This window comes from Natrix helvetica (genome assembly GCF_964273705.1).
Source record: "Natrix helvetica genome assembly, chromosome: 2".
In the NCBI taxonomy this organism is placed as follows: Eukaryota; Metazoa; Chordata; class Lepidosauria; order Squamata; family Natricidae; genus Natrix; species Natrix helvetica.
This window is the reverse complement of record NC_138552.1, coordinates 297,949,714-297,969,750: the sequence shown is the minus strand read 5'-3', so window position 1 is coordinate 297,969,750 and position 20,037 is coordinate 297,949,714. Positions and strand designations below refer to the sequence as shown.

The following is a 20,037-nucleotide window of genomic DNA, read 5'->3' as shown; positions in this document are numbered from 1 at the left end:
AGTGTTTGCCAGGATGGGATACATTTTTGCAGGTGGTGGGACTACAGAGTCATACGGGGGAGGTATGACTTCTGCCTGCAAGTGGTTGTTAAATTTGTGGTGAATCATGAGGCATTCCATAATTATGCGCCATGTTGTCAGAATTTGAATTGGGGCCCTAGGGGCCGTATGGAAGTATTCCCCCAATTTTGTCCATGTAGAGATTTTTAATGACCCCTTCTCGGGGTATAATGGATAATTTTGCCAAACATAGGTTAAAAGTCCAATTAGTTCTTTATTTTTCAAACGAAGGAGGGTTTTCCCTCCGTTTGAAGAGATTTTGGAGGAAGAATCGGCTAGTTCTCTCAGTTCCTTCAGGTGCTCGACCTGGTGTTGAGATAACCTTCCGCCCATTACTCACGTTATCCAGCCGTGTAGGTCTTTTCCAAACGAAGGAGGGTTTCTCTCAGTTCCTTCAGGTGCTCGACCTGGTGTTGAGATTTCCCTCCGTTTGAGGAGATTTCAGACGGGACGATGCGCAGCTCCCCTCGAGCGGGTGGGTAAGGACGGTCCAAAAACGTATACCAGAGGGTTATCTTAATCAGCTTGAACTATGTGTTCCCTAGGCTTGCAGATAATTTCCTCAGCCTGGAAAGTCCCCGTTATGCATTGTTCTGCAAGCTGTTACTTTGCAGACACAGCTTTCTAGATTGGGGCCTCCCAGTGGGCATCCAGCTCAACCCCCTTTCAATACTCAATTTATTTCAGTCCCAAATTCCATATATGTGTTCCAATCAGGAAAACTGATCTGCACATATACCATGGCGACCTTGTTCCCACACCCCAGGGCTCCCCTAAAGGTGCGGCTTCTCCTCTCGGCAGGTAAACTCATCATCTGCAACGTGACGGGAATCGCCCATCGACGGCCGCAAGGAGAGAGCTACGACCAGGCCATCAGGAACGATGAGACGGGGCTCTGGCAGTGCCCCTTCTGTCAGCAGGATAACTTCCCCGAGCTGAGCGAGGTAACCCCGAGGGCTGACCTCCGGCTGCCCTTCCCTCAACTTTTTGAAAGCTTCTGAAGCCATCCTGAACGCCATTGCACCTATTCGGAATAACAGAGTTGAAAAGGACCTTGGAGGTCTTCTAGTCCAACCCCCTGCTTGAGCAGGAGACCCTCTACCATTTCAGACTGGTGGCTGTCCAGTCCAGTCTCTTTTTAAAGACTTCCAGGGTTGGGGCATTCACAACTTCTGGTGGCAAGCTGTTCCACTGGTTAATTGTCCTCACTGTTAGGAAGTTTCTCCTTAGTTCCAGGTGGCCTCTCTCCTTAATTAGTTTCCACCCTTTGCATTTTGTCTTCCCTTCTGATGTTTGGAGATTAGGTGGGCCCCCCCGCTCCCCCCAAATGCTGGAAGGCTGCTAATATGCTACCCTCGTCTTCCTTTTCATTAAACCAGCCATAGCCATCGCACTTACGTACGGCTTCCCAGGGCTCTACAGGGCTCTCTTAATTCCTTGGTATTCCTTGGTTCTTCGTATGATCCAGCCTCCAGCCCCCTAATTTTCCTCGTGGCTCTTCCCTGCGCTCTTTCCAGAGACTCGGCCTCTTTCCTGGGGTCCCCCTTGCCACCCTCCAGAAGGTGCTGCATTCTTGGGGAGGACTCTTGTGGTTGGTTCATGCGACCCCCCCCTCCCCTCCTCTGTCCAGGTCTGGAACCATTTTGACAGCGGCTCCTGCCCCGGCCAGGCCATCGGGGTGAAAACCCGCCTGGACAACGGTGTCACCGGTTTTATCCCCACCAAATTCCTCAGCGACAAAGTGGTCAAACGGCCGGAAGAAAGAGTCAAGGTAGGTTATGGGGAGTTCAGCCCAGGCGGCTTGGGTCAACAGCCAGTCAAGACGTCCGGGGCCTCTTCCCACTGAGCAGGGAGCTGGCATTGTTTTACCGCCACACCTGTCCCCTCTTCCCAGCAGGCCGCCACTCTGCCCTTTGGCCAGGCAGTGGGAAGCTGGCCAAAGTAATTAGTGGGCAGTGACCGCCCGTTTGTTTCAAGGGCTTGTTTTGCAGCTGGGAGCAGAACTCCAGCGTGGAAGGTGGGAAAGCAAAATACCCACCTCCTTAGTGGGTCCCATTCCCCCAGGCCTCAGAGAGCTGGATGTTTATGCAGCCTCTTGGCTGAGGATGGGAGCCTTGGAGGGAGGGAGGGAGGGGGCAATTGACAGCCTCAAACTCTGCAAGGGCAGAGACCCCTTTGAGAGGCCTCACAGCTGGTGCCCAGGCTGGGTTGGGCAACGCCTTGCCTTGCCCCATTGCTTCAGCAGGAGCCGAGGGCCCAAAGTCCTCGCTCCCTCTTGGGCTGCTGGAAGGTAAAGTCAGCCTGGTTTTGGATCCATCTGCTTCTGAAGCAGATGGAGCCCCTCTGGCTCTACAGAATAGCAGAAGCCGGGGGGGGGGGGGGGACCTTGGAGGTCTTCTAGTCCAACCCCTGCTCAAGCAGTCAATCCTGCACCCTTCCAGACCACTCTCTTCTTCAAACCCTCCAGTGATGGCTCCCCCACAGCTTCTGGAGGCAGGCAGTTCCGTTGGTTAAGCCTTAGCCTGTTTCTCTCCTTCCACCTCTGCCAAACATCTGGCGTGGAGGCTCCCCACTGGGTTGGACAGAGGCCTATTCTCCATCCTCTGCTCCAAAACCCTGAATGTTGTCCTGCACGCAGAAATGGAGGAGGGGGCTTCAGGGGCTCCAGAGGCCCCTGGCCCCTCAGCCGCTAGGCCCATCCACCAAACGGTTCCCCTGAGGCCCATCCCTTGAACACTGTCCACACGGGGACTTGGTTGAAACCATCCAGCAGGACAAGGAGGGATCCCCACATCGAGACCCCACAACGTCATAGATGAGAGTGACCTGTGCATCTTCTGGCCCTGAAGGGCCCCAAGGAGCCACTTCTCCCTGAACGAGGCCATTGTTCCCTACGAGGGGAGAGTGGGTGGCTACTGAAGACGCTTTGTGCCAAGATCAGGGTCTTTGGAGGGTGAAATCGATCACGCATAGCCGCCGCCTCCTCCTCTTCCTCCTCCTTCTCCGCCGCGTGCCCAGCCAGACCTCTCTGTGAATCTTGCGTTCCTTGGCAGGTGGGGATGACCGTCCATTGCAGGATCATGAAGATCGACATTGAGAAGTTCAGTGCCGACCTGACCTGCAGAACGTCCGACCTCATGGACAGGAGCAACGAGTGGAAGCTGCCCAAGGATGCCCACTACGACTTTGCGGATGAGGCCTCCGACCACAAGCAGGAGGAAGAAATGAAGAGGAAGCAGCAGCGGACAAGTGAGTCCGGGGTGGGGCCCGGCCCTCCCACCTGGGGGAAAGAGGCAGGGAGGGAGGGAGGGAGGGCAGACCTCCCACCGGAGGGCAGATGCCAACAGCAGCCCGGCCTCTTCTCCCCACAGCATACATCAAGCGGGTGATCGCGCACCCCTCCTTCCACAACATCAACTTCAAGCAGGCCGAGAAGATGATGGAGACCATGGACCAAGGCGACGTCATCATCCGGCCTAGCAGCAAAGGAGAGAATCACCTGACCGTCACCTGGAAGGTGTGTGACAACATCTACCAGCACGTGGACGTGCGAGAAGAGGGCAAGGAGAACGCCTTCAGCCTGGGCTCCACCCTCTGGATCAACACCGAAGTGAGTGGGGGCTGAGCACGCCTGGGGGAGGGAGGGGAGGGGTCAGGTCCTCATAGATCCCTGTCGGGACGCTGCCATTCTGATGTTTTGACAGGAAGGGGACCCAGTAACAGTTCCTGACATATTGCTAGTTCTGGTCTTCCCTTTGATGCACCTTCCTGGGAATTGGGGCGGGGGGGGGGAGATGAGCCTGGGGCCATCTGTTTTGTCTCAGATCAGCTGAGAAGATCTTTTTCAGCTGGAAGTTCCCGCAACAACTTCACACCTGGGGATTGTCCCGCTTCCGACTGGATGCAGGGAAGGGAACTTTTAACCTAACGTTTTTGAGCGGGAACTTCAGATCCTGCCTGTTCTCCTTGCTATCACTACCTCCCAAGAAAAGTTCCTTTTGAATGGCTGCCTGTTTCAAGGGTGCTGCTTTCTTGAGGGGACAGCAGAGGCAAGACCTTGCCGGGGTCCTCCCATCTGAGACCTCCTCCCCTTCTTCTTTCCTTCCCCAGGAGTTTGAGGACCTGGATGAGATCGTGGCCCGCTACGTCCAGCCCATGGCCTCCTTCGCCCGCGATTTGCTCGGCCATAAATACTACCAAGATTGCAGCGGAGGAGACCGGAAGGTGAGGCGGGGGAGGGCTGGGCAGAGTCCCTTCTTTAACAAGGGGTCCCCTTTGACACGCAACGTTATTTTATTCCAAAAGAAGTTGAAAGACGAAACTCTAAAAAAAATACATAAAAGAAAAATGAAGAAAAAACAAAAGAGACGGTACGTTAAGGGGAAAAGTGCATTGAAGAAAAGGCACCAGGGCGTAGAGACCCCTTGTGTCCCCCCTGGTGAAAGCCTGTGGATATATTTCCACCGTCCCAGTCTCCCTTTGGCCAAAGGGCACCAGCTGAGCTGAGGCTCTCTTCATCCAATGCCGGTGGGGTGAAAAGGCCTCAGCTGATGACCTTTGAAGAGGCTCTGTGGGTCGGAAGGGCTGCTGTCCGTTTCCTTCTGGGTTTGGGCTGCGCTAGATGACCTTGACTCTCCCCTTCTGGTGCCTGTCGGGGGAGCAGAGCTGGGTCCTCCCACCGCCCAGGTGGGCTGGCATCCGGTCCCGGGCACCAGCCTGGTCTTCACTGCGGCAGCTGCTTAACCCTCTTCAGCCAAGAGATTGGAATTTGTGGGCTTTGCTGAGGATGGTCGGGTCAGGAGCCCAAATAGCATCCGAAAGGGGATCAGAGTCCGAGGCAAAGGATTCCTCAGAGTCCCAGTTGATGAAGAGAGCCACGTTGGCACATCTGGGGAAACCCGAATCTGAAGGCTTCCCAGTTTTCCCCACCCGGTTGAAAGTTCAAGATCTCCACACACACACACACACACACACACACACACACACACACACACACACACACACACAAGCCCATCCCATGGTCCAATCTCCCACTGCCACGCTGGCAGCTTCCATCCCTCCAGTTCCGGTCAGGTGCAGAGAACAAAAGGATGACCTTGGCTTTCTAGAAAGAACGTTGTTATGGCTCCGTATCATCTCGCTCCTTACAATCCCCCCTCCCATTTTCCCACCATAGAAAAATGCATAGTAGAAGAATAGAAAGTGGGGCCGGCCTGAGACCCCAAAGAAAAGAGGGCTGCAGGCCTCACAGGTCGCCTTGGACGCAGGAAGGGAATTCTGGGGTCCTAAGGGTGACACCCCATCTTTCAAACGGGCACCCTGAGGTCTCCCAGGGAGGTGGGAAGCCTCCGCTCAGGGCCAACCGCCAATCCCTGCCTCCTCTCTCTCGTCCGTCTCCTCAGAAACTGGAGGAGCTGCTGGTGAAGACCAAGAAGGAGAAGCCCACCTTCATCCCCTACTTCGTCTGCTCCTGCAAGGACCTTCCGGGCAAGTTCCTGCTGGGCTACCAGCCACGAGGCAAGCCGAGGTGGGTCTCCCCTTCCCCCCCACCCACCCACCCTTGGGCCAGGCGGTCAGGCTCTTTGGCTGCTCCCTGGCTCGGCCAGGCGGCTTTTGCAGTGGGGTCCCCAGGGTTGACCCCAGGGCCTCCTACACACAGAGTGGAGGCCCTGCTGATTAGGGAAGGAAGCCCCTTACACCCCACCCCGGAAATGCTGGAGGGTTGGTCACAGGCAGAGTTGCTCTCTCGGGAGCCACAGCTGGTCTGCATGCGCCCCCGGGGTTATCTCATGCTTCCCCCCCCCCCCCCCCAGCCTCTACCTTTCTGGCTTCTGCTGGCCAACAGACAAGCCTGAATCAGGAGAGGTGGGTGGGTGTCCCCCTCTCCCCCCCCGCCCCCCCCAGACTGGCCCAACCATCCGTGTTGGCCAGAGTTGCCACAGAATTCTCTCGCCACAGAATCGAGTATGTGACGGTGACGCCAGAGGGATTCCGGTACCGCAACCACATCTTCCCCACGGTCAACGGCCTTTTCCGGTGGTTCAAGGATCACTACCAGGACCCTGTGCCAGGTAAGGCCCAGGTGCCCCTCCCCCCATCCTGGGGGCTCCTCCTCCCTGCAGGGGCCGTTTCCTCTGTTGAGCAGCTGAATCTGAACCGGCAAAGGCTGGAAGGATGAGTTTATTTGATGGATGGATTGATTTCTATGGCCACCCATCTCAGCAAACGATACTGAGCAGAGGAAACCCAGGCGAACCCCTTCCCTGCCTCTGCCTAGAATGATGGGGTTTTGTTTTTCCACTTTGGTTTGATTTGATTTGATTATCCCCCCATCTCAACTCACAGTTCAAAAACATATATTGTCATTAGAATCTTAAAAGCATTTTAGAGCAGTAAAAGCAATAAAAACATTTAGAAATATCACGAAAACGTCTCCTTTGGGCACCCAGAGTCTAGTTTACTCCCAGGAGTGGGGCCCTTGGTGCATGTTGGAGCCCAGCCCGGTCTTTAAAGCTTCAGGGAAGGCTAACGGGGGTCTAGATGGGTGGGTGGTGAGGCTGCTGGCTCTGGCCTTGAGCAGGGCGGTGGGGAGCCTGGCTCCCTGCCCAGCAGCTGCCCCTTCCAAGGGCCCCCTGAGCTCCAGGGGCCCCGCCTAACACCAGGCAGCATTCCTGTGCTCGAGGGATTGTCACCAAGAAGAAGATTGGCCTTTCCACAAGACTACAAAGCCCAGAGGCCACATCCTGGGTGGTCCACTGCCTGCAAAGAGCACCCTCCCCCCTTCAAACCTGCCTACAGCTCAGGGCCCCTCCCTTCCCTTCCTCCCATGGTGCCAAACCAGGCAGAGAGGGCAGCTTCCTGAAGCTCTGCCCTGCTTCTCACCTGGCGTCCTCCCTCTCTTCTCCCCTCCCTGCCCAGGTGTCACCCCCAGCAGCAGCAGCCGAACACGGACGCCCGCCTCCATCAACGCCACTCCTGCCAACATCAACCTCGCAGGTGAGTCTGCAGAGGCCCCCGTAGCACAAACACCCCTCCCCCCGGGGTGAGGGAACTGGGAGGGCTCTTCTAACCGCCTCCCTCCCTCTGTCTCTGCAGACCTGACCCGAGCCGTCAACGCCTTGCCCCAAAACATGACCTCCCAGATGTTCAGCGCCATCGCTGCTGTGACGGGGCAGGGGCAAAACGCCAACGCCACCCCTGCGCAGTGGGCTTCCAGTCAGTACGGCTACGGGGGCAGCGGCGGAGGCAGCAGCGCATATCACGTGAGTGGGCGGCAGGGGTCGCCTGGCAGTGCCCCACCTCAGCTGGGCAGCAGGACAAGTGGGCATTCCCAGCGACAGTCTGTGGAGCTTCTGTGTCGTCCGGTCACAGTTGTCCCAAAGGCGCTTTCCCCCCCCCCCCCCCCCCCCAGAGGCAACTGGACTTCCTTGTTTTTTCTTTGAAGACGTTTCCCTTCTCATCCCAGAAGCTTCTTCTGCTCTGACTGGATGGGGGGAAGGGGAAGGATTTACGCTCCTTGCGGGCAAAGCTGGTCCTTTGCCTCCTTTGAGAGGGTCCTTGAGGCCGCTTGGAGGTTCGTCTGTGTCCTCGGGGTCACCTGAGTGGGGCAAATGGGGGGGTGGAGCCTTCTTGGAACTGTTGAAAGTTGCTGAAATTGTTGTCAGCCGTTCCAAGAAGGCTCCACCCCACCCCCCATTTGCCCCACTCAGGTGACCCTGAGGACACAGACGAACATCCAGGTAGCCTCAAGGACCCTCTCAAAGGAGGCAAAGGACCAGCTGCCTGCAAGGAGTATCGATCCTTCCCTTCCCCACCATCATGTCAGAGCGGAAGAAGCTCCTGGGATGGGAAGCAAAACATCTTCAAAGAAAAAATGAGGAAGTCCAGTTGCCTCTTGGGGGGGGGGGGAAAGCCCCTTGGGGATCCCCAGAGACCCTTTGCCCAAATCCTGCCCACTTAATGCCCCGGGTCTATTGGGAAGAAAAGAGGGAAAGGTACTCGAGGCTGCATCAGCTGCAGGCCAGGACTCCCCCCCCCCCCCCCCCCAAGAGCCCAACTGCTTTGAAAGCGGGCAGTAGAGCCGGGGGGGGGTATTTTCCTATTTGGGGGGAGGGGAGAGAAGGGGGAGTTAAGCTGCCAGGGAAGGGGCTCCTCCAGGGAAGAAGAAGGGGCTCAACAGTCGCCCTGCCAGCAAGATCTGGGACGAGACGACCTTCGTGGACTTGGCTTGTTTCTCGGCTGAAACTACGATTAAATCTGTCCCTGCGTGTGAAATGAAGGAGTTTCCTCCTTCCAGGGTCCTACTTGGTGTCTGTGGGTGTGGTTTATAACACAGCAGGAAGGGACCTTGGAGGTCTTCTAGTCCAGCCCCCTGCTCAAGCAGCAGACTCTAGAGCAGGGGTGTCCAAACTTTAAGACTTGTGGACTTCAACTCCCAGAATTCCCTGGCCAGCACTGTGGAATTTGGGAGTTGAAGTCCACAAGTCTTAAAGTGCCCAAGTTTGGACACCCCTTCTCTAGAGTCTGCTGCTTGAGCAGGGGGTTGGACTAGAAGACAAATGACTGTCCAGTCTCTTCTTTAAAGCTTCCGGAGGGAAGGAAGGGATTGCTGAATAACAGAGTCGGAAGGGGCCTCGGAGGTCCTCTAGTCCAACCCCCTGCTCAAGCAGGAGACCCGAGACCATTCCAGACTCTCTTATGACCATTTTCCACACTTAGGACCCTTGCAGCGTACCCCACGGCCACCTGATCAACTTCCAGACGCTTGGCAACCTGTCTGGCGCTTGCGATGGGGCCTCGTGATCCCCGGTTGGGACCTTCTGACAGGCAAAGTCAATGTTTGTGAAAGTCGGATTTGCTTAACAGCCGAGGTTGCTCCCTTTGCAATTGCAGCGATTTGCTGAACGACTGCGGCAAAAAGGGTCATAAAATGGGTCAAAATTCACCTAACAAACGTTTCCCTCAACATCAGAAATTTTGTGGCTGTAAGTCGAGGACCTCCTGCCTGAGTTGGGGGGGGGGGGTTGGACCAGAAGACCTCCGAGGCCCCTTCCGGGTCTATTCCGATTGAGCACCCGGCCCCAGCCAGGCCTTAGCAGACCCCGTGGGTCCCTCCGAGCCCAGGGGAGCCGTCTTCCGCTGCGAGGCCTTGAGAGCAAAGCCCCCCACAGGCCCTCTCTCTCCCCCCTCGGAGCCACAGCCAGTCCTCGCCTTAACAACCACAACGTCCAACCCAAACGTTTCCATGGCCGAGTAAGACAGGGAGCTGTTGCTCAGGGAGCCACGCCCCAGTTAGCGGCCGTTTCGCCACCGCTAGACATATCACTGCAGTTGTTAAGCGAATCAGGCTTCCCCCATTGGCTTTGCCTGTCGGGTGGTCGCAAAAGGGGATCGCGTGTCCCTGGGGCAGTGAAACCGTCACAAAAGCGAGTTGGTTGCTGAGCGTCTTCATTCCGGTCACATAAGATTATGGGAGAGCTACGATGGTTGCAAGTGGAAAACAGTTGCAAGCCCTTTTTTTTCTGTGCCGTGGGAACCTTGGACAGTCTGAATGGTCGTAAGTCGAGGACTACCTGTAGATGATTGCGTAAGGGTTTTCCTGCCCCCGGAGCTGGGTACCCCTGACTTGCGATGTGTCTCTCTTGGATTGCAGGTCTTCACCACGCCTGCCCAGCAGCCGGTGGCCACCCCTCTGCTGACCCCCAGCTACTCCTACACCACCCCCAGCCAGCCCATCACCACCCCCCAGTACCACCAGCTTCAGGCCAGCACCACCCCCCAGTCCACCCAGTCGCAGCCCCAGTCGCAGCCTTCCTCCAGCGCCGGCCAACGGCAGCCGCCAAAGTAAGCAAAGGGGGGGGGGGGCTTGGCTGGACCTCCACTTTCCAAGTTGCTGCTCAGCAGGGCCCCCTCCAAGGCTCCACTCTCCTCCTCCACTGCTGGCTGTCTGGCTGGCTGCCTCTCCAAGCCGCCCACGAAAGCCGTCCCTGGCTGGGAGAGCGTGAGGAGGGTGAGGGGTCCCTGGGTCACCTCCTGTTTTAAGGAGAGCCTCAGTCCTCCAGGTCTTGGTTGTCCCAAAGATGCTTTTTCCTTGAAAAAGAAGCTTCTTCAGAGGGGAAGGGAGAGAGAGAGAGAGGGAGGAAGGAAGGAAAAGTGGAAGGAAAGAAAGAAAGAAAGAAAGAGAAAGAAAGAAAGAAAGAAAGAAAGAAAGAAAGAAAGAAAGAAAGAAAGAAAGAAAGAGAAAGAAAGATCCTCAAGCCAGATGGGTGGGAGATATAGAGATAGAGATAGATACATAAATGAATGGATGGATGGGATAGAAGGGAGGGAGGGAGGGAGGTTAAAAGAAGGGAGGGAAGAAAAAAAAGAAGCAAAAGAAAGAAAAGAGAGAAAGGAAAAAAATGCTCATGCCAGATGGGTGGGAGATATAGATATAGATATATAGACACATAAGTGGATGGAAGGAAGGAAGGAAGGAAGAACTGAAGAAGCTTCTTTGTCGAGAAGTGAAACATTTTCAAGGGGGAAAAACCCCCAAGAAAGTCCAGTTGCTTTCTGGACAAACCGTTTGGGGTCCCGTTTTAAGGAACAAAGATTTATTTTCTCTGAGCTCCGTTCTTTTGAGGCACTTATGGAGGCAGTTGATGGACTCAAGCTACCTTTAAAGTTATTTCCCCTCCCGACGGTCTCGGACGGCCCTCGCTGTCTAGCTGGCTCTGCCCTGAATTTGGGAGGACCTTCCTTCCTGCGGGGGCCTGCTGTGCGGGGGTCACCCGGGGCAGAAGCCCCACCTGCAGAAGGCCTCCAGCCAGTGCAGAGGGCATCTTTGTAGCTCAGGGTTGAGACGAGGAGTCCCTGGTGCTCTCTGAGCTGGGCTGTTTTCTTCCAGACGTTTCATAACCCAGCTAGGGAACATTATCAGTGCTGGAAGAGAATGGGGTTTGCTCTCAGTTTGTGTTCTATCATTGGCCTGCCCTGACAGTGTTGCTGGAGTGAGAAGTAATTTTAGAATAGAGTGGAGTGGGACTAGAATAATAGAATAAGAATAAGGATAGGATAGGATAGGATAGAATTTAGAGTAGAAGAGAAGAGAGCAGAAGGGAACAGAATAGCATAGAATGGAGAAGAGAAGAAAAGAGAACAAGAGGAGAGAATGGAGGAGAGGAGAGAATACATTAGAACAGAAGAGAGAATCAAATCAATGAATTGGAGAGGGTCGCCTTCTCCTCCTGCCCTGTGGATTGTCTCTCTTGCACAGTGTGCAGACGTTGTTTGGGCCTTGGCACGGTTGGACCCTGCTTGGCCTGGGATCCTCAGTTTCCCAGGGGAGACGATGGGAAGTGGAGGCTTGGGGGCCAAGAGCAGGGCCTCCAACTTGCCCACTGGTGGACTTGCTGGCTGGGGAAATCTGGGCGTTGAAGTCCAGCCGTCTTAGGGTGGCCGAGGTTGGGCACTCCTGCCAATGGGATGGCCCACCCGTGGGAGGCGGCCAGGCCACCAGTCCTCACTGCCTTCCCCGTTTCCCCCGCAGGTCCACCTCCCACGCGCCCATCGACTGGGGCAAGATGGCCGAGCAGTGGCTGCAGGAGAAGGAGGCCGAACGCCGGAAGCAGAAGCAGCGGCTGACCCCTCGCCCTTCGCCCAGCCCCATGATCGAGAGCACGCCCATGTCCGTGGCTGGCGACGCCACCCCACTCTTGGACGAGATGGACCGGTAGACTCCCGTGGGAGGAGCACGACGGCCCCGGCCCCCCCTGGCTCAGCCCCCTCGCTCCGCCTCCTTCCTTTTGTCCGCTCTGCCCCGCGCGGAGAAAGAAGTGTGCCAGGGACGGCCGGCTGTGCCCTCTGCGGGCAGCGGAGACTTGAAGGGGCTGCAAAATTGTTGGCACCGAGGAGGCCCCACGGCTCTCGGACCCATTGAGGCCTTTGTGGGGTCTTTTGGCCTCCGGTCCCCACTTTGCCAGGACCGGTGAGGCCGAAGCAGAATGGCCAGGCCAGGAGTGGCATCAGAAGGCCTGGCTTCAAACTCAAGAGACCGGACGTCGCTCGTCCGTCTCCCCTCCCTCCCTCCCTCCCTCTCTTTCTTCCTCTCTCTCTCTCTCTCTCGCTCTCTTTGCTACTCTCTGTGCTCAGTAGCTGTGTGGATATTCGGGGCGCTTTGCTGCCTGAGCTCCGAAGAGGATGCGGCCTCCGCCATAAGAGACGCATCGCAGGACAATATTTATTCAGTTGTGTTGGGAGGAAAGGAAGGAAAAAGAAAAGATTGCAAGAAAAAACCCCGGTCAACGTGGCCGCCTTCGTGGAGGAGGAAGGGAGCGTCTGTGGCAGCGGCTGGAATGCCAAATAGCGTCCCCCCCCCTTCCCCATCCTTCCCCCCCCCCATGTCATCGTTCCCCCCCCCCCCCGACAGCAAAAGGAATAAATGGTGTTTCTACGGATGCCTCCTCTTCCTCCTCTTCCTCCCAGCTGTCAAGAGGAGGAGCTGAGATGCCAGCCTGGCAGAGTCGGCCTCTTCAGGGGATGCTGGGCACAAAGGGGGGGGGGGCTCTTCTACCGGGTAGAGGCAGCTGGTGCTTGGGGGGACCTGGGGGGGGCTTCCTCTCGGCAGGGAGTTCTGCCCATTGGGGGAGACCAGCAGCCCCTCGGCCTTTGGGGGGGGGGAAGAGCCCCTGGGGTCTTTGGAGATTGGCAGACCCTCCCTTGGCAGTCTGAGGGGCTCCCCCTCCAGCACAGGAGTATTGGGGGGTGGGGGGGGGTGCCCTAGAAATGTGCCTGCAAGAGGGGAGGGGAAAGGGGGAAGGCAAAGAATAAGAAGGAAGGGAGGAGAGGGAGGGTCTGAGGAAAGTCCACGCCCACCTGGACCCTGCCCACCCCCCAGGTGAAGCAACCCTGATGCCCCCTCCATGAAATGGACTTTGGCACCCCTGCCCAGCATATTTGCACAGGAGGTGGGGGGGGGACGCCAGGTGCCTATACTGGGTGCTGGTGGCAGGGGCCACATTCCTCGGGGGGCCCAAGGCAGACGTAGCCAGTGGCCAAGCAGAGGGTGCTGCAGGAGGCGGGTGCGGATTCTGTTCTCAGCACTTGTAGCAAAGACGGGATGCCCTTCACGGGTCGGGGACCCTCCCCTGCCCCCCCCTCAACCCCAACACAGCAGCAGCAGGAAGGGGGGCCCTCGTCCCATTGCCCAGTCTTTTACCCCCCCTAGATTCTGGGTCCCTTCCGGGGGGGCGGGGAGATCAGTCAAGCTGCCTGGTGCTGCTGTTACCCCCTGACTGAAGCCCCCCACCCCTGGAGAGGAGGACTTGCACAGATCCTGGAGGGCTAGGATGACCCCCTCCTGGGCCACCAAGCTGTCTCTGCCCCACGTCCGGCTGGAGCCCCCCTTCATTGCCCCTGAGTAAAGCAGGAGGGGGGGGCCAAGGCCGCTGGCCCAGCTGGGGGGGAGCAAGGAAGCCGCTTTTGTGGGGCTGAGACCCCCAAGGAGGCTGGGCAGAGACCGGGCAGGGCATTGGGTGTTCCTGGCGTCTCTTGCGTCTCCGTTTTCACAACCAGGGGAGCTTCTGGGTGTCTTCCCCCCCCCCCCCCCGGTTTTCCTGAGGGTGTTATGTGCCCCCCCCTTTCTTTTTCCTCCATGAATCTGAAGGTGGACTTTGCTAAAAAGAGAAAAGATGGGGGAGGGGGGAAATCAGACCCCCCCGTGGGGGGGAGGGGAAGACCCTAAAAGATGGAGACTAGCAGGGGGAGACCCGGGGGGGGGGGTGAGTTCCTTGGGCAACCCTCCCCCTCCCCCCACTAATTAGCTTTCTGCTAAGGTGCTGGGGATTAAAGGGGGCAGCTGCCTCAAAAGAAGGGGGGTGGGCAGGTGCTGACCCTGTCAAGACCCCCCCCCAGCAACCTCCAGGCCTTATGGGGTCATTGGGGGTCAGGTTGAGCCTTGAGTGGGCTGAGTAGCCAGGGGTCTCTGTGTCCTGGCTGGGCCACTGACCTTTTCAGGGGGGGCACTTTGCCTCTCACCCCCCCACCCCACCCCGGCAGAAGGGATTTTGCAAAAGAAGAGGCTGGATGGGGGGCACCGGTGCATAGTTAATCAGCTTTTATTCCTTCTCCATCAAAGCCAACCTAGCAGGTCTGGTCTGCATCGGGCCTCCTGATGAAGCAGGGGGTTGGACTAGAAGACCTCCAAGGTCCCTTCCCACTCTCGTTTGTCTATGGAGATTCTCCAGCTCTCACAGTCGTCCCAAGGGGGCTTTTTCCAAAAGAGAACTTTTGAACTTCCTTGGGGGGGGGTTCCCCCCCTTGAAAACGTTTCCCTTCTCAGCCAAGAAGTTTCTTCAGTTCATGATGAACTGAAGAAGCTTCTTGGCTGAGAAGCGAAACGTTTTCAAGGGGGGATAAATCCCACTTGCCTTTTGGAAAGAGCCCCTTTGGGACATGAGTCTTGTTTCCGTAATCCTGTTTGCATTTCAGCCATAGGGCCCTCCTGCCCAGCATTTGGGGTGGGGGCACTTTGCTCCGCCTCTACGCTACCCCCCCTCCCTCTCTGAGTCTGCCGGCCATGGAGTGCTTCTGGCGCCTCGTCAAGGTTTCCTCTTCCTTCTGCAGCTTCCTCCGCCTCTTCCTCCTCCTCTTCCTCACGCCGGACGGGCCAGCGGTGGGGAGGCCCTTTTGGAGGAGGACCGTCTGCATGCTCTCAGGCAGCCCAGCTGCAACCGGCTCGCTCCCCCCTCGGCCAGGCTCGTCACTCAAGATGGCATTGAAAGAGTCCCCCTGTCCCACTTCGGGGTGTCCGTGTGGGGCCCGGGCGTCCCCCTTCCCCAGTTCCTGCACAGCCAGCTGCTTCTGGGGGGGGCCCTCCCCAGGGGTTTTCTGGGGGGCAACGGGGGTGCCCCAGGGGCCTTTCTTCTTCTGCTTCCGCTTTGCCCCCTTCCCTTTCCGGCCTCGCCCTCCGTCCTTCCCTTTGCCCTTCCGAAGCTTTGGGGCCAAGGGGCTCGGCCTGGCCCGGCCCGGTTTCCAGGGAGGGGGAGAGCTCCCCAAAGGACGGGAGTGGGGCCCGGGGGACAGAGTGGTGGTGGTGGTGGAAGAGGCCAGTTGGGGCCGTCGGGTGGCTGGGGCATCGATCCGCTCCCCTCCGTAGTCAAACATCACGGGGTCTTTCAGGACCGCGATGGCCGTCCGGCTGTAGTTCTTGCACCTAGAAAGAAAGATGCGAATTGAGTGGGGTCCTTTGCAAGGGGGGGGGGTGCAAGAGAGAGAGGCAGGACACAAGGGGTCCCGACTGTGGATTGCTTTAAAGCAGGGGGGTTCAACCTTGCAACTTTAAGACTTGTGGACTTCAACTCCCAGAATTCCCCAGCCAGGAGGCTGGGGAATTCTGGGAGTTGAAGTCCACGGGTCTTAAAAGTTGCTAAGGTTGGATGCTGCTTCTTCAAAGCAACGGATCCAATCTTCTCATGCAGTGCCCATGGTCCCATGCTGACCCACAGCACATCCATGCTGGGTCTGTGGCCCTGTAACAGGGAGTCCTCGACTTACAACCATCCATGGAAAAAAGTGACTTAGCCCTGCTTTTCGCCCTTAGCAGCCATGGTGCCCCCCACCCCCACCCCCCGATCGTGTGGTCCAATTCAGACGCTTGGCAACTGGCTCATCTGTGTGACTCTTGCGATGCGCGTCCATCACGTGATCCCCTTTTGTGACATTCGTACAACCAAAGTTGATGGGGTAGCCGGATTCGCTTAACGACTGACTCACTTAACGATTGCATTCATTTCACTTAACTACCATGGCAAGAAAGGTCGTAAAATGAGGCAAAACTCCCTTATCTTTCCTTGGCACTGGAAAATTTGGGCTCCGTTGTAGTCGTAAGTTGAGGATCTCCTGGAGCCTTTCACGCCCAACCCCTTTTAACAGGCTAACTGAGTCGGAAGGGACCTTGGAGGTCATCCAGTCCAACCCCCTGCACGCAGGGCAGAAAGGTCAGTGCTGGTTAGGGGCTCAGAGCAGTGGCCAAACCCCTTCTGCAGAGTAGACCTGGGGTGGGGTGGGGGGCACGCTTGGCCGGGGGGGGGCACTCACCAGACATAAAGGTAAGACTCCACGCATGCCTCCTGGTAGACCAGCTCAAAACACGGCACCTGGATGATGTTGAAGAAGGCTTGTCCCACCACGCGGGAAGCGGTGTTGTTCACGGCACTCAAACAGTCTTTCAGCCTGGAAGAGACGGGGGGGGAGGTGTTGAGGGTCTCGTCCTGGAACGGACTCTGCACCCAGCATGCACTGCTGCGTGCTTCCCACGCTCCTGGGAACCTTCCTGGTGAAAGCCTCCATTCAGATGGCAGATTGGCAGGCGGGTTTCGGGCTTGGCGAGGTGGGGGGGGAGCCGCATACCAAAGTAGGCTGGCAAATGTGAGCGTTTACACCAAGGGTGTGCCCTTTAAGGCTTGTGGACTTCAACTCCCAGAATTCCCCAGCCAGCTGAGCTGCCGTTGATAAGTTAGTGATTCTGGGAGTTGAAGTCCAGAGGTCTTCAAAGTTGGTTTTACACTTTGCAGTTGCTGGTCCCTCCCTTCCAGCTGGCCATTGCAACAGGGCTGAGCGTGGATGGGCTTTGGAGTCACCTCACCTGCCCTTTGATTGGTGGCCTTGGGAGCCAGGCCAGGGCCCTCCCACGCATGCTATTCGGGGCTGGATCGGGCCCGATGTACAAGGATGGGGGTGGACATCTCCCTGGGCCTGACCCATGCCAAACAAGGAACACGGCTGAAATCAGAAATCCTCCAGTGACGGCAAAGGTTAAACCACCATTTGTGGCTTATTGTGCAAGCCCTGTTTTGCCCAGGATCCCAACTGAATGCCACAAGGAAAGAGGGATGATCGGCTTGGCCCCCAAGCCCACCCACCCCCTCAAAGCATCTTTGGAGGGCTGCAGAAGAGCCCCACCCCAGGGAGGGAGGGGGAGACTCCGGGAAAAGATTGAGGGGGCCTCAACCCCAGGATGAGCTTCCAAGACAGCCTGAATCCTGCTTGGAGGCTGACCAGGATTTCCTGGGTCATGCGAAACCAGTTCACTGGCTAAACCATGGTTGAGCTGAAGGCGGGGGGGGGAGCAGCCCACCACCATCAACGCTGACAAAAGCCCCCTCCTCCCTGCTCTTAGTGTCGGGTCAGAGAGTTTGCCTGGTCCGAAGCCAGCTCTCGGGGTCTCCACCTCACAGCCCCCAGCAATCATGGCTGATCCCCCAAACCAACAGGATTGGATCTGGCTATTAGGACGGGAGGCCACAAGGAGATCCCAAGGGTACAGACTCTCCCGGGAAAAGCCCCTCTGAGGGTGAAAGGAAGGGATGAAGACTTGGTAGGGTTGCCATGGCAATGGTGGGGGTGCGTCCAGGCACCTCTCCTTTCACCAGCCCTGCCTGCCGAACCAAAAGAAAGAAGGGGAGGAACGGAGAGGATTAAGAAGAGGAGAGGAGAGATAATAGAAGGATAGAATTAAGAAGCAAATACAGGGGAGGAGAGGAGAGACTTAAGAAAGAAAAAGAAAAAAGAATAGAATTGAGAATATAATAAAGTGAATTAAGGAAGAAATAATAAAAGAATAGAATGAAGAAGAGAATAGAAGATAAGGAGAAAGAAGAGATAACAAAAGAATGGAATTAAGAAGAAAACGGAGGAGGAGAGAATTAAGAGAGAGGTTGAGAATTAAGAAGAGGGAAGAGATAATAAAAACAGAATTGAGAAAATAGAATTGAGAAGATAAAATTTAGTCTAGAATAATATAGGAATAGAATAGGCGTAGGGATAGAATAGAATACTGTACAATACTTTATTTGGCCAAGTGTGATTAGGCACACTAGGATTTTGTCTCTGGTGCAGAAGCTCTCAGGATACATGCAAAACAACAGAGTAATAATAATAATAATAATAATAATAATAATAATAATAATAATAATAATAATAATAATAATAATAATAATAATAGCCCTCAAGGGGAGCGATCAGTAGAAGGGGGAACTAAGAGGTAATAATATTAATTTTTTTGTGGCCTTTTTCATTCCACAGGGGTGGGGGTGGGGGTGGGGGGGGTGTTGCTTATTCCTTGGGGGAATCGGGGTCTCTCCTCCCTGCGTGGCTGCCTCACCCACCCACCCTCCTCACCTCCTGTCGCAGTCGCAGTGGCTGATGGTGTGCCAGCGCAGGTTGCGGTGCCCGTACTTGTAGGTGAAGGGGTGGATGAGGTGCTGGCAGTGGTCGTGATCCCGGCAACACCTGTCTGTCTCCTGGTGCTCTCCTGCAAGGGGGGACAGTGAGGGGGTGTGGCTAGAGGGGTGGGGGAAGCCTGGCTGCAATGCCCACCCCAGGCAGCTCCGTTGGTGGGGGTAAATTTTTATTTATCAAAATGCAAAATACAAAAATACTAAGAAAAACGAGGAGAAGAAGAGGGAAATGGGAGAAGGGGAAGAAGAGGGAAGAGTGCAGAATAAAAGGGGGGGGGGGAGAACTGACTTCCAACTCTTTTTGGCACAAGAAGAATGAAGTAAAAAGTCACAACCTCAAACTTTTTACTTTTGCATAATATATACAGGGAGTCCCCAACTTACAACAGTTCACTTAATGGCCAAAATTACAATGGCACTGAAAAAAATCACCATTTTCCACACTTATGACCGTTGCAGCATCCCCTACGGTCACGTGATTTCCATTCAGATGCTTGGCAACTGATTCATGTTTATGACGGCCGCAGTGTCCCGGGGTCACGTGATCCCTTTTTGCGACCTTCTGACAAGCCAGGTCCATGGGGAAGCCAGACTCACTTAATGGCCATGTGACTAACTTATCAATGGCAGTGATTCACTTAAAGTGGCAGGGTCGCAAAATGGGGCAAAACTCACTTAACAAATGTCTTGTTTAGCAGCATATATTTAAATTGTGGTCGTAAGTCGAGAACTCCCTCTCCCAGCCATTTCAATAATAAACCAAACCTACCTAAGGGCAGCAAAACACAAAATCAAACTTTCATTGTTTTCCCACCTCCAGCACAAAGTCCAGGAGGGGTTTCCAAGCGGAAGCAAAATTAATTTGTGTCCTTAAATCAAAGCCAACAATGTTGTCATCCCTGAGAAGCCCACCACCAACTCTGGCAGCCCTTCGCCCATTGGGGCAGTCAGAGAATCCTTCCGGTTTTTGCTCATGGAGCATTTTCCACATTTAGAACATCCCAAATTCCAGTTTCTTTTTTCTCAGGTTCCTTGCCCCCCCCCCCCCCCCAAGAAGGCTCCCTTGTCAGGAAGACCATCGGCTGGAGGTTACAGTGCTGGTGTGTGTGAGGGGGGGGGGGGAGAATAGGGGGAGTGCGGGGAAGACAGCGAAGGCTCTGGTAGGCAGACTGTCGCCCACAAAGAAGCCCCTCTGCCCACACCTGGCACTGCGGTGTTTCCCCCTTAAAAGCCTGGCGTGTGCCCACCGCCACATCTCACAGCAGAGCCCTTCCCTCTGGCAACAACTTCCCCAGGGTGCCTCCCTACGGAACTCCCCGCCACAGGACGCAGAATGAGAGCAAAGGGGCTGCCTTTCGGGCGCCCTCCGACGCTACCCCGGACTCTCGGGGGTCCCCCCGTCGCCTACCCAGCTCCTCGTAGTTCTCCGCGATGTTTCCGGCGCCGCACCAGAGGGTCCCCGGGTAGGTGAAGCCTCGCTTGGCCCGCCGACGACCCCCGGCCGAGCCCGCGTCCCGCGCCCGCTCCAAGGCGCCCCCGCCGCGCAGCGCCAAAGCCCCCGGCCCGGTCTCCGCGCAGAGTCGCCCGTCGCTGCCCCGGCTCTCCCGCGAGCAGGGTGGCAGGCCGGCTCCGGCCACCGCCAGCAGCATCACCGCCGCCGCCGCCACACCCAGGCCCATGGTGCGCGGGAACTGCTCCCTCCTGCCGGCCGCCGGGAGACCCTCCTTCAGCACCATCGCGCAGAGACAGCGCCCGCCGC

At 56.4% G+C, this 20,037-nt stretch overlaps 2 protein-coding genes across 2 annotated transcripts in view; one reads left to right on the top strand and one right to left on the bottom strand.

Annotated features, from left to right (window-relative positions):
- Positions 1-11,921, top strand: part of SUPT6H (SPT6 homolog, histone chaperone and transcription elongation factor) — a 57,181-nt gene extending 45,260 nt beyond the window's left edge. The window contains exons 27-37 of the mRNA XM_081942814.1: positions 862-1,004; positions 1,691-1,831; positions 3,114-3,309; positions 3,432-3,670; positions 4,171-4,284; positions 5,463-5,587; positions 6,019-6,131; positions 6,979-7,056; positions 7,156-7,322; positions 9,713-9,903; positions 11,591-11,921. Of these exons, the coding sequence (XP_081798940.1) occupies positions 862-1,004; positions 1,691-1,831; positions 3,114-3,309; positions 3,432-3,670; positions 4,171-4,284; positions 5,463-5,587; positions 6,019-6,131; positions 6,979-7,056; positions 7,156-7,322; positions 9,713-9,903; positions 11,591-11,777 (1,694 nt within the window). The 3' untranslated portion in view covers positions 11,778-11,921. The remainder of the gene's footprint in view (positions 1-861; positions 1,005-1,690; positions 1,832-3,113; positions 3,310-3,431; positions 3,671-4,170; positions 4,285-5,462; positions 5,588-6,018; positions 6,132-6,978; positions 7,057-7,155; positions 7,323-9,712; positions 9,904-11,590) is intronic.
- Positions 11,922-14,140: 2,219 nt separating this feature from the next.
- Positions 14,141-20,037, bottom strand: PROCA1 (protein interacting with cyclin A1). The gene is made up of 4 exons (XM_081940732.1): positions 19,687-20,037; positions 18,220-18,352; positions 16,138-16,272; positions 14,141-15,253 (listed from the first exon to the last, which is right to left on the bottom strand). The coding sequence occupies exons 1-4, from the start codon at positions 20,012-20,014 to the stop codon at positions 14,581-14,583; spliced, it is 1,269 nt and encodes a 422-aa protein (XP_081796858.1). The 5' UTR covers positions 20,015-20,037; the 3' UTR covers positions 14,141-14,580.